Source organism: Eptesicus fuscus, chromosome 2 (genome assembly GCF_027574615.1).
Source record: "Eptesicus fuscus isolate TK198812 chromosome 2, DD_ASM_mEF_20220401, whole genome shotgun sequence".
In the NCBI taxonomy this organism is placed as follows: Eukaryota; Metazoa; Chordata; class Mammalia; order Chiroptera; family Vespertilionidae; genus Eptesicus; species Eptesicus fuscus.
The window spans coordinates 85,983,066-85,996,874 of NC_072474.1; the positions used below are offsets into that span (position 1 = coordinate 85,983,066).

General features: G+C 35.8%; 1 protein-coding gene across 1 annotated transcript in view; it reads left to right on the plus strand.

Moving 5' to 3' along the window:
- The window catches only part of SCFD2 (sec1 family domain containing 2), a 326,381-nt gene that overhangs the window by 41,580 nt on the left and 270,992 nt on the right, over nucleotides 1-13,809 (plus strand). The window contains exon 4 of the mRNA XM_008140306.3: nucleotides 8,788-8,963. Within this exon, the coding sequence (XP_008138528.2) occupies nucleotides 8,788-8,963 (176 nt within the window). The remainder of the gene's footprint in view (nucleotides 1-8,787; nucleotides 8,964-13,809) is intronic.

Genomic DNA, 13,809 nt, shown 5'->3' on the forward strand with positions numbered 1-13,809 from the left:
AAATATAGATCCATTGGTCTCTCTTGCACTTTGAAAGGACAGACATATCCTGTGACACTTGGAAAATAATGGTTCTCTAAATTATGCACATTCTCCAGATGTTGACACATATTATACGATATAACAAAACCACACTTATTATTATCCCCATTGATATCTTTAGAAAATCTTTAAGTATTGGGAATGTAAAGATATGGGGACAAATACAAGTCTCCCAGAATTATGATTTTCACATGTAAATTTGACTTTAGTCATTGACAATATAAAGTGTCAGTTGTTTTCCTTGAAGTGATAGACTCATTTCATTCATTTTTTGGGGGAAAATGTGTGAAGAACCAGTTTTTCAGTTGTCTTCTAGTAAAAATTTTGTGCCATAAAATAGTGTGAACAGTTCACAATTCAGTCACACCAGTGTTTTTCCTCAAGGCAATCATTGTATTTTGGTATGCACCAGAATTACTTTTTGTATATTTCTCATTTCTTTACACAGATATTGACATTTGCTTAAGGGTTCAGATTTATTAAAATTAATAACACTTACAGTTTCATCATGGCCATTCTGAAGTGAAATTGTCTATTTATTTAATTTGGTGCCACTGCCTTGATTGACACCAAGGCACCAGCACTTTGCCCACCATTGTTTTTGTACCGTCAGTGCAAATACAGCATAGTAACAAATTCAGGTAACATCTTAGTATTAGTATAAAAATAGTTTTGATTTTTCTGACTATCTAAAAGTGCCTCAGGGACCATGGGGTCTGTGGAACATCTTTGAGAACCATTACTTAAAAGGGTGCCATATTCTCTGCAGTGGAACATTGGCAGTTTCCTGGAGATCATTGGAATCATAGTTAGATGTGAAAATAGAAGAGGGGAAACCTCATGGAAATTTTTTCTAGACATATCCAGATGTAGAAGTAATAGACAATTACTAGATCCTTGTTGTTGATAGGAAACATAAAATATTATCTTGTTTTCAAATGAACAAGCTATTTAAATTTGCTGAATCTGTTTTTCTGTCTGCAAAATGGGGATTCTAGTACCTATACAATTAGATGAGATGGTTACATATATGAAACACAGTGTTTGTGAAATTTAAGGTGTTCTGTAAAAGGAGTGTATAGCCTAATAAAATTAGTTATTGCCTTCTGGGCAGATAAAACACATTATGAAAATAATGACCAATGGTCATGTAATTGTATATGAAGAGTACTCTACCAGATCTAGGGGTGGAATTACTCTCCGTAGGATTTGTTCCCTGATCATCTCAGTGGGAAATATGTGACTAGAGTAATGGTTTCCAGAAGTGAAAGTAGAGATTTGGGATTTGGTTACCTAGTGGTTATGTTGAAGCTTTAATCTAAAGGAAACATAATTTCCTAAAGGAAATATAATATAAGGAATATAGAAATATTTCTAAAGGAAATATAAGATTGATCATCCAGAGAGAGAAGGCAGAATGAGTGAGAAGGGGGTTGGAGGCAGAGCCTAAAGGGATACATCCATTTAGGGTATGAAGAAGAAGAAGATAATCTAGAGAAAGAGACAGAAAGAGTTTTCATTGAATTAATAAATAATAATGTATGAAAGTGTTAAAGTCACTAAACAAATGATTTCCTTTTATACTTTATTACCTAAAACAGAGTTAGTTGCCTCTGTTTCTCTTGTTCCTCGTCTGCAAAATGGGAATCTGAATTTCTAGTGTCCCTTCTTCAAGCATCTACCTGTGGCTCTATATTTTTTTTAACTTAAATTGATACATCTTCATTTTCTTCTTTTTCTCTCCTCTTCTTCATCCCCCTCTTCCTCTTATTAATCTTTATGTTTTCTCAACTTAAGGGATCCTTAACATGAGAATATGGGCAAGGAATTTAAAGCCCAACAGAATGATGTGATTAGAAACGCTGATGGCTGCAGGGTGGAAGTTTCTTTATGTAGAGGCTCTCCTGAGAACAGGCCTTTATTTCCAAGTCAGAGTAGACCCACCAAGGAAATGCTCCTTCCCTGGTAGCCTGGTAGTCTGGCCCCTGGATAACAGGGGTAATCCATCTATCTCTTTCCATGCTCTCTGCTGAGTGTATATACGTTAATGCAATGTCTAAGTCACTTCAGGAAGGATCCATTTCCAAAGAGAGCCAAGCCATAAGTGTTTCTGGTGGTTTTATATTTCACTGTTTTGTATAACTTTCAGGGAGAGCTATTTATTTTCTATTTGTGACCCCTGGTCATGTAGCAAATATACTTTATTCTGTACTATCCTGAAAACATGTCTTGCAATAGATTTCTGAACTTTGGACCCATTTGATTGAATTGATTCTTATAAATAAAATGCTCTTTTTATGTTAGTTTCTTATTCTCTCTTGGTAATACTGTAGAGATAAAAATCTGTGCTACAAGAAATGTATATTGTTTAAAGGATATCCCAGAAAACCGTCTTCAGTATTTATGGTGTTATAAAAGTGGACATCCATTCCCAGCTGGGCTTTATCCAAGTTTCACTATACAGATGGCTGTATACACTGACCTTCAAATCCTTATGGGAGAAAATTGGTAATGTCTTCCCTCTTCCCGCTTTAATAACTTGTTTCTGCGTGTATTGGTCATCCCGATCTTGAAATTTTTTTTCTCCTGTCTGACTTAAATCTTTCCACCTGCATGTTAACCAGATTTCTTTGCCCTGTGGTGTCGATAGTGGTGGGAAGCAGGCAGTTATTCTTCTTCTATTGCTTCATCTGTTGAATAATAATGCTTCATCTATTGTATAAATCAGTGATAGTAATAAACTCAAAATTTCTAGAGAAAAATACATGTCTGTTCATTCTATATGAGGCATACATGATTTTCTTTCAGAATCAAGAGAATATTTAAAAAGTAATATTAGCACATGCTTCTAGAAAATTCCAGTTATAACATCTGTAAAATGAAAGTTTAAAGTACCTTTCCTCCTCCCCACCATCTTGCTCTTCAGTACAATCTTTGTTTCTAAATTAGAATCTTGTCTTCCAGGCCTTTCTCTCTGTAATTAGGTAAGAAAGTAGGTAAATAAACATGTACTAGTAAACAAATAATGAGAAAAAAAATAAGGTACATACTAATAGTATGGTAATATAGTTTCTATTATAATTTGTTTTCTCTTACTCTTATGAGGGTTTTTGCTATGCAGCATAAAATACCTTGAAGAAAACAACCATACAGTTGTGCCTCATTTTAAACATTACCTGTATAGTCTAAAAATTATGTTAAATTGTTAAATGTAATCAAATTTAAAATGTCTGAAGACATTGATACAACTATGGAAAACTGACAGATCAACTAAAGCTAAGTATGCACCCACCACCCAGCAGTTTCACACCTGGGCATTTCTTCAATACAAATGAATGCTTATGTCTAACAAAAGGCACGTATTAGAATGTTCATAGCATCATTATTTACAGTGGCCCCAAATTGTAAAACCCAAGTCCATCAAAGCAGAAAGGATGAAGAAACTAGAGCGATAAAACACAGTAAAGAAAGATGGAGATTTTAGATAATGTTAACAAAATAAGCTAGACACAAAAGAGTATACTATATGTACAATTCCATATACATAGTGTTCAAAAGCAGACAAAATGATCTGTGGTGATGGAGATAAGAGTAGTAATGTTACCTTTGTGGGATTATTGACTGGATAAGAACACAAGGGACTCTTCTAGACATATTCTCTACATTGAGCTGGGTGGTGGTTACATGGATAGATACATGTGTCAACATTAATTGAACTGTACACTTACGATTTGTATGCTTTATGTTTTACTTGTCACTTCCATTATACCTGAGGCTTCCGAGTCTAGAGTTACCCCTACATTCTGGCAGGTGGCTCTCTCTTTGCTGCGGTGCCTTTTCTTTGCTGCGGTGCCTTTTCTTTCATTTATTCTAAGCAAAGCCTTTTTGGGTAACTGAAAATAAGAGGTTTATTTTTATTGTTTGTTTTGTTCCATCATTTAGTACTCTTCTATTCCTCTTTTACTTTTGATGGACTTATACTTCTATTAAAAAATTTAAATACAATAAAAATGATGCTATGACAGTATTATTATATTTAAAAAGTCAGAGTTCAGTTGTAGCTATAGTTACTAGAATGTTCTCATTTTTGTTGTTTCTCAGTTTCCTGGTATAGCCAAGTACAGTTATGTCTCCGAACTGAAATTTCATTCAGGTTACATTATAATATATATGGCTTTATAGCTGTATATCATTTTCAGAGCTGAGGAAATTTAGTTATGGTTTTGTCTTGGGTGATGAAAATGTTCTCAAATTATATAATGGTGGTGATTGCACAACTCTGAATGTACTAAAAACCACTGAATTGTACACTTTTAAGGGTGAATTTTACATTTTTTTTGCATTATATCTCAGTAAAGTTGCTATTTTAAAAAGGGCTCTTGGAAATATGGATATTATTGTGCAAATAAAATTCAGCCCAAGTTTAAATATAAATCAAGAAAATTTCCTAAAATGTAGAAAGAACAAGACATTGAAAAAATAGAAAAGATAAAAGAGAGAAAGCAAAGAATAGGAAATTAGCAAAGGAAGAATGTAATACTTTCCCAGATGTGAAGAAAGCATAATCAAATTGAATAGGCTTACTGAAAAATAAGTAGAAAGAATTAAAAACCCTCTACACTAGACATAATAACTGTGAATCCTGAATATAAGAAAATGAGAAGATCCTAAGAGCCACACGATGGAAAAAGGAAGCTCAACTACAAAGGAACAAGAATGAGAGTAGCACACATTCCTCAGCAGCAGGCCTGAAAACTGGAAGATAGTAAGGTATTATAACCAAGAATTCTAGACCCAGATAAACTATGAGGGCAAGAAAAAGCCTTTTCAGACATAAAAGAACTTTGCTTTCTGCATACCTTTTCTGAGAAATTTACTTCAGCCTGTGCCTCTTGTGGGTTGTAGCGTTTAGCTATGTTCTTTATTTTGAGATCCTCGGCTGATACTTGGTGATATAAAATGTTAAAAGAATGAGAAAAAATAACAAATGAATAGCTGTGACTTTTGTGTAATACTGAAATTATTCCCATATGCCAATTGTGTGTAAGTCAATATTTATAAACTAGAGTTTTAGCATAACACATTCCATTTAAATATTTTAATGTACTTAGCCTTTATTATATTTGAAAAGTGATTGAAAAGGAGATAATGAAATGATGATTTCTGGGAATGCAAGTCTTAAAATACATGTTTGTTTATTCAAATTTCACCCATTGGGTTTTCCTTCATGTTTTCAAGAAAATGAATAAGTACATGCGATGAAAATATTATTATTTCTTATAGTAAGAGTTTTTTAAAATAACATGTAGTACTAAATATGCTATTTTAGACAAAATTTCTGATGGTGGTTGTGTTCTACCATTAAAACACAGTTTTACAATTAAATCAAACTTGGCATTGAATATTCTTTAAGAATATCAACAAAGAACCATCTATATATAGATACTTGAAATATATTTTAACAAGTCACAAAACAAGTTGAGAGTTATAATTTATTGAGTGTATATAGTAAGTAGAAAAATAGACTCCATTATGCACTTGAATTCAATTCAATTTAATTTTTAAAGAATCACAGACTATATTAAATCATTTTGTTTTCCAAATCTGCCCCCTTTTCCCCAAAAGATAATTATATTTTAATGAGTTTTAAAATATATACGAGTATATAATTGGTGGTTAATAAAGTTTTGTGTTTTTCTCCTAGCTGAGTTGAAATCGGAAACCTGTTTCTCTTTCTTAGAAACTCTATCAAAAAGAAAAAGAAAGCCTAATAGCTTTTCTTACTTGAAGACCATTTTCAAATTTCAAATGGTCAGTTTTCATAAAGTTACTATATGTTATGCAGTCTTGATATAAAATAACCCTTGTTTCTATGGTTTTAAAAAACATTTTGCAAAGCCTTCTGAGTTGACATTTTAAAATCGCCATGTAAATCTGCCTGACAAGTGTTTTGTTTTTTTTGGTAATGTGAGGTATGAATAAATGTTCTGTCTATGGCTTTTTCGACACCTGGTTCTAGTTGCTTGCTGTTTTAGTTGACACAGACTGAGGTGCTTTCTCAAATCGTTAATCTCACTATAGCATTTTTGGTGTCAGTGAGTTGATTTCAGCTTGTTTTGTATAAGGTTGTGATTAAGTTCAAGATTTTGAAAATGTTACTAGCCTATTTGTACTAGCCTGTATTTAAAAACTTTTGTGTGTGGCACTCTTTTACTAAATTATAATTAGCACGTTATGGATTTTTACCAAAAATTCTGCTTTCATGTTGTATCTTATGAAGTGTTAATGGCTTGTGTGTGTAAGAAAGGGATATACAGAGGGGAACAGAATAGAGCAAGGTGAATAATTGCTAAATTCACAATGTAGTGTTTTATTGGCATTTCCTTTATGAATTACTAGAGGCCCGGTGCATGATTCGTGTACGGGTGGGGTCCCTCCGCCTGGCTGGTGATCTGGGTGATCAGGGCCATTGGGGCCATTTCGCTCAGTCCAGGAGGAGGGACTGTGGGAGGTTGGGGGCCAGCCGGCTGGGAGTAGGGAACGCGGGAAGTTGGCTGGCCAGGGAGGAGGGACAGTGGGAGGTTGGCTGTGGGAGGGCACTGACCACCAAGGGCAGCTCCTGCATTGAGCATCTGCCCTCTGGTGGTCAGTGTGTGTCATAGTGACTGGTTGACCGGTCGTTCGGTCAACCGGTTGTAATGGTCACTTAGGCTTTTATGTATATAGATACCCGTTTGCTCCTTTGGGAAGGTGGCATTAGGTAAATATGGTGACTGGGCCTGAGTCTGAGCGAGGAATTGCTAACTGGATAAAAAGTTCAACTATATTTTTGAATCAAAGACATTCTTAACTTTAAACTGAGCATATGATTATTACAATTGAAATCTAAACAGACCCTTTCATGACTATCTCTGATGATTTCCATTTCTTGCAGTCTCTCTAATTCATAGACAATTTTACTATGAATAGAGTGCATGTATTTTGAGCCTAATTCTCGCTCCTTCAGATGAGGAGATAGCATTGGAGAGGTAGGGAGTTTCGTGTCAGACAGAGCCATTCACACTTTCAAGACATTTTGAATTTTTCCTTAGCAGTACTTATCACAATAATGATTAAATACTTACTTTTATAATTATTTTATGGATCTCTCTCTTGATAGGGAAAACTCCGTGTGTCCAGGAGCCACACTGCCATCACCTGCAGTACAATGTATAAACAAATGGAGCTCCCAGTGATCTTAAATTTGAACCAATTTTGTGTGAAAATTATACCTTAATAAACCTGACTCAAAACCAGAATTCATGAGGCTGTTCTCTATTGTAATTAAGCGAGCAAATCATTAGCTTGCTGCATTGAGAATCAGGAATGAACTCATGCTTTACCGAGGGATCAAAGAAACTAGTGGGACTCAACTCCCTACTTATCATTCCTACTATTATTATTCTTTAGATGCTGACCCTGATAAACTGCTAAGAAGGAGCTTCAAAATTCTTAATCTCTTAAAAAAATGTAATGAAAAGAAAGAGTATGTCTCAGGCTTATACATTTCATCTGTCAAAGTCTTTATATTTTGTGCAGCAAAAATCATTTATTAAGTGATACCTGCCATTTTGCACTGTGTAAGGCAGTGAACCCACAGTGCCTCAGGTGCGCTAAGTGATACAGCACATGCCGTGTTGGCTACCTCATAGAGTTGCTCTGAGAATCCAAAGAGGGCATGATTGCTCTGTGTAAACTATGAAGTGCTAAATCAAGACAGGTGGTTTCATTGCCAAGTATTAACAAACCTCGATAAAACAAACAAACTTGTATTTTGGGCATCGGAGAGCAACCAACAAACGGCATGGGTAAGATGTGTAGGAAAGATTTACTTGACTTGTATCTGTGTTTGGCCCTGTTGCCTTCTCTTTGCCCAATAGGGAGAATATGTGGTGTTTAGGAGTTTTGTGCTTAGCACTGGTTAATGGCAGAAATTGAATTTGATGGATTGGAGAGTGGAAAGTGACTCAGTCGAAGGACTGCTATAGAAAAAGTGGAACTTAGAGGCTCTGAAGGAGTGAATCTTCAACAGGCGCTTTGTTTATTTGTTTTTGTACAAGCTCATCATAGTTTTTTATGATGTGGGTTTTCGTGTTCCACACCTAGGTGATCATTGTAGCAAATGTGCTTTGTCACCCATCCCAAACTCTTTCTTCTGGTATCTTATCTTCTGGTGTTTTTGCCACCCTGGTTTTCCATACATTTTTATTTTGTGTAATAGTCACCTTTTACTGTTTTATTATCATAACCCACTGATACCAGTGATAAAGTTTTAGCTATAGTCATAACATATTTCTCCTTTTATTTTCTATACGTACACACATAATTAGAAATTTTGCCTTTTGGCCTCTTAGATTGCTAACTCTTATGTCTTGGAGAGGCACTTCATGTTGAGCTCAACAATTTATTTGTGTGACTTTATTTGAGAACTTATTTACGGGGGTATTGCAGAATTAGAAAATGAATTCTACTAGCAATCCAGATCACCTAACATCTGTTTCCTCACTTGCAAGATGCAGGTAATAATTTCAATTTCACTGTTGTCACCATGTTGTTGTAAGAATCATAACAGCTTAGCAAAGCTTGCAGTCAACTCTGAAGTTCTGTGCCAATATAAGGCAGTTAAATGTTATTAATGGCACTCTTCTAATTATTTTTTACCACTCCCAGAAGAGGGTTCACTGATAAATTATTATGTTTCTCCAGGGAGAGTCACTCCGGCGCAGCTCACGTCCTATATTCAGCTCTTCAAGAACAACCTCAAAGCTCTAGTGAGTCACTGTGGACTCCTGCAGCTTGGGCTGGCCACGGTTCAAACTCTGAAGCACCCGCAGACTGCTAAGTGGGACAACTTTCTGGCTTTTGAAAGGCTCCTTCTCCAGGTATGTTGCTGTAGTAGTAATTAAAATTTTCACTTCCAGAGAAAAACACTGATATTTATTGTAGTCTTGGTAATAAATCATATTGTTGACATATGCCCTGTATCATATTCTCCTTGTAACACCAAATTAAAATCTAACTAGAAACTTTTTCCAGACGCTTTTTATTTATTTCGACAGTGACATCTTTGGCTTCTCACACAATACTAAGAATGTTTCTTGAGCATTTGACTAACCTTTGTAAACCTCTTTTCAACTTGATGCCACTTGGACCTTTTTTGATCTTCATGGCATCTTTATTCAATTCTTACTACCTTTCCTGTAGAAGAGGATGTGGTTTAAAAAGGTGCTTAATAAAAGATGAAGGGAGGCAAACTCCATTTGTAGTTTTATGAAAAAATTTGTATGTGGGGTGGGACCTTTTCATGATCAATGAAATATTTTAATGGAAAACTTTTGTAAAAAGATGTATTTTTAACAATTGTAAAGTATTTCACACTTACATAAAATAATATGACAAATATCTATGTATTTCCTGATACCATACCCTTCCCTGGCATTCCCTGATTCTCCTTGTTCCTTTTCCAGAAGTAATCATAAGCTGTGTTACTTGTTTCTTTATTTTTATTAAATAAGTATTTTTTCACAAATAATACAGATTATTGTTATGGGCTTTATTTTTTATGTAAGTGACACCGCACTATCAATATTCCTAAACAACCTGCTTTTTCAACATTCTGTTTTTAAGATAATCCAAATTGACATGTCTAGATCTAGTTTATTTGTTTAAACTATACCATACTATTTGATTGTAAAGATATACAACAATTTATCCAATTCATATTGATGTATAGTGAGGCTGTTCGTTTTGTGTGTGTGTGTGTGTGTGTGTGTGTGAGAAGAGAGAGAGAGAGAGAGAGAGAGAGAGAGAGAGAGAGAGAGAGAGAGAGAGAGGAAGGAAGGAATGAGATGAATATCCATGCATGTTGTTGAGTTTACTAACTATCATCAAATAGCTCACCAAAGAAGTTGAACTAGTTGACCCTTCTGCTAGGAATGGATGACAGTTTTTCCCCACATAGTATCTAGCACTCAGAATTATTAAGTGTAAATAGTTTTTTAGTGGGTCAGAGCTATCTCTTTGTGTAAATTTGCGATTTTCTGACAACTATGAAGTTTTATAATATTTATTGGCTATTCAATTTTTTTCTTCTATCAATTGCTTATACTTTGCCCATTTTTTTCTCTATTGGGTAACAGCAAAAACTGTTTTACATCATGCAAATACTTCTCCCAGACTATGTTTTATCTTTTAACTTTAACTCCTGTATATTTTATTGTATGAAAGTTTTAAATTTTGATTTAGTCTAGTTCATTAATATTATCCTTTATGGTTGGTGCTTATTTATATTTCATATTAGAAATCCTTTTTCACCCCTAATTTCTAAATATATTTTCTACTAAAAATTAATCTTTACTTTTGACATTTGAATTTTTAATCCACCTGGAACTTAATTTTGTTTATGATATTATAAGGATCTAATTTTTTTTTCTTCCATATGGATAGCCTGTTTCCCCTGCACCATTTATGAAGTATTCCATTGTACTGTAGATTACTTATCCAACAGTCATTTTTCTCTTTCTTATGGTGGCAAAACACCAGTTTTGTTCCATGTCTATTCTGTTCCCACATGATTTAGTCAAATTCTGATTGGTCTCAGGCTATATTGGTATTCTCATTTCCCACTTAGTGATTGGTTTAGCCGGTCTAGCTAAAGAGAGGTAGAGGGAAGTTTGCCAAAGGTAATTCTAGGAAAGATTTTCTTTTGCCCTGATAGAAGGATACATAATGAAGACACAAACTCCTTTATAGTTCTCTTGATGTGTGTTTGTGACACTGAGCATTTTGTGATAATGAAGAGCTTACTGATATCCTGAGGAAGACAGAACAGAACCTGAATCCTTAATGATACTTGAGCCTTACCTCAAAAGACTTGATTTTATGAGATGATAATTCTTCTCATTGTTTATGCCATTTTGGTTCTCTGTTATTTGCAGCCAAAAATATTCATCCTTTTCCCACTGATATGTAATATATTAAGATTTCATATAAAGGTTTACTTCTCAGTTTCTAGTATTTCAGTGTTCAGCTTATTCATCACAGAATTAATACTACAGCATTTTAAAATTAATATGTCCATTTTATGTTTTTCTCTATAAAAGAAACTTATTAGATTCATTCATGGGCATTTTAAAGATTTTGATGCCATTGTGAATTGAATTTTTAAACATTTATTGATGAGAGAGAGAGAGAGAGAGAGAGAGAGCGAGAGCGAGAGAGAGAGAGAGAGAGAGAGAGAGAGGAAGAAATTGATTTGTTGTTCTACTTATCTATGCATTCATTGGTTGATTCTTGTATGAGCCCTGACCCTGATCAAACCTACAACCTTGACATATCAGGATGATGCTCTAACCAACTGAGCTACCTGGCCAAGTTGTGAATTGAATTTTTAAAATGTTCTAATACTTTATTGTGGTGTGTAGAAATGCTCTTTTTCTTTTCTTTCTTTCTTTTTTTTACTTTAAATAATTTTTTTAAAAAAATAGCAGTAACAATCCAAAACTCCTTTTTAAAAAAATATATATTTTTATTGATTTCAGAGAGGAAGGGAGAGGGGGAAAGAGACAGAAACATCAATGATGAGAGAGTCACTGATCGGCTGCCTCTTGCAAGCACCCTACTGGGGATCGAGCTCGCAACCCGGTCATATGCCCTTGACTGGAATCGAATCCAGGACCATTCAGTCCACAGACCGACCCTCTATCCACTGAGCCAAACTGGCTAGGGCATTAATTTTTTATTTATTAATTGAAGTTGACATACAATATTAGTTTCAGGTGTACAACTTAGTGATTAAACATTATATAACTTACGTTATATAAATCTAGTATCCATCTGACACCATACATAGTATTATTGCAGTATTATTGACTACATTCCCTGTATTGTACTTTACATCCCCATGACTCCAATTTGTACTTCTTCCTTCCTTCATCTTTTTTCACCCATCCTCCCAACCCCATTCCCATCTGGTAACCATCAAGTTGTTCTCTGTCCCTATGATTCTGTTTTGCTTGTCTGTTTATTTTGTTTTTTAGATTTCACATATAAATGAAGTCATACAGTATTTGTCTTCCTCTGTCTGACTCATTTCACTCAGCACAATACCCTCTATGTTCGTGCATGTTGTTGCAGATGGCAAGATTTCATTATTTTTTGTGCCTGTCATAATTGCATATATGTATCACTTCTTCTTTATCCATTAATCTATTGATGGAAACTTAGGTTGCTTCCATATCTTGGTAATTGTAAGTAATGCTGCAATGAACATATGAATAAATATATTCTTTTTATTTAGTGTTTTGGGCTTCTTTTGGATAAATGGAGTTGCTGGGTCCTCCTCTGTCTCTTGTTATATACCCTTTGCTTTAAAGTCTATTTTGTCTGGTATAAGTATTGCTACCCCAGCTTTTTATTTGTTTGTTTGTTTCCATTTTCATGAAATATATTTTCCCATGCCTTTGCTTTCAGTCTGTGTGTATCTTTCGATCTGAAGTGAGTCTCTTGAAGACAGCATGTGTAAGGGTATTATTTTGTTAATAGAGGCCCAATGCATGGATTTGTGCACTGGTGGGGTCCCTCAGCCTGGCCTGCACCCTCTCGCAATCTGGGACCCCTCAGGGGATGTCAGATAGCTGGTTTCGGCCCGGCCCGATCCCTGCAGACCTGATCCATACAGGAGGTAGCCCAATCCCTGCAGGCCTGATCCAGACAGAAGGGAGCCCAATCCTGTGTGTTGAGTGTCTGTCCTCTAGTGGTCAGTGCATATCATAGTGACTGGTCGACTGGTTGTTCGGTCACTTAGGCTTTTATATATATAGATACCAGTACATTCAGCCTCTATATGTCTTTTGATTGGAGCATTTAATCCATTTGTGCTTAAAATAATTATTGATAAATATGTATTTATCGCAAATTTATTATTCATATTTTTTATCTTCTCCTCTTCCTCTTCCTCCTCCTCATCTCTTTCCCCCCTCCCTCTCTCCCTTTTTCTCTCCCCCTCCTCCTCCTTCCCCTCCTCCTTCTCCTCCTCCTCCTCCTCCTCTTCCTTCTTCTTAAAAAAGACCTGATCACATCCTGTGCTAGAATACTGCCATTGCCACTCCCCTGCTTGGATCTCCTCACTTCCCTGCTCAGGTTCTATTACTGTCATGGGATATTACTGTCACCCAACCTCCACATGCATGCCTTTCTCACCTCCTTTGGTTCTGATAACCCATGCAGTGCTGCTGCTCATAACCCCTCACCTCTCCCCAAGGGGCCTTGTTAGGCATTTGGGCACCCCCCCCGCCCCCACCTTGCTCAGGTTCTGATACCCTGTCCTGGGCTCTCACTGCTTCCAGCTTCCACATGGATATCTTCTCTATCCTCTTGGATTCTAATAGCCCATGCCAAACTCCACCAACCACTATGCAAGGATGCCCTTTTCACTCACATTTGACTCTGACACCTGCACTGGGCTGCCATTGCCCCTGCCATGGACACCCTTTTCACTCCCTTGGGCTCTAATAACCTGCTCTGAGCCACTGCTACAACCTCCTTCCTTGCCTCCTGCACTATCACATGGACAACCTCCTCACCTTGCAACTGCCTACCACTGATGTCCTTTGATGTAAATCTCTGGCTCCAAAATCTAACAAAGGTGTTTCAAAACAAGGCACAGTGGTGTTCTCCCAGGAATATTCATTTTCAACTCAGTAGAGATTTCTAAAGAAACTTGACACA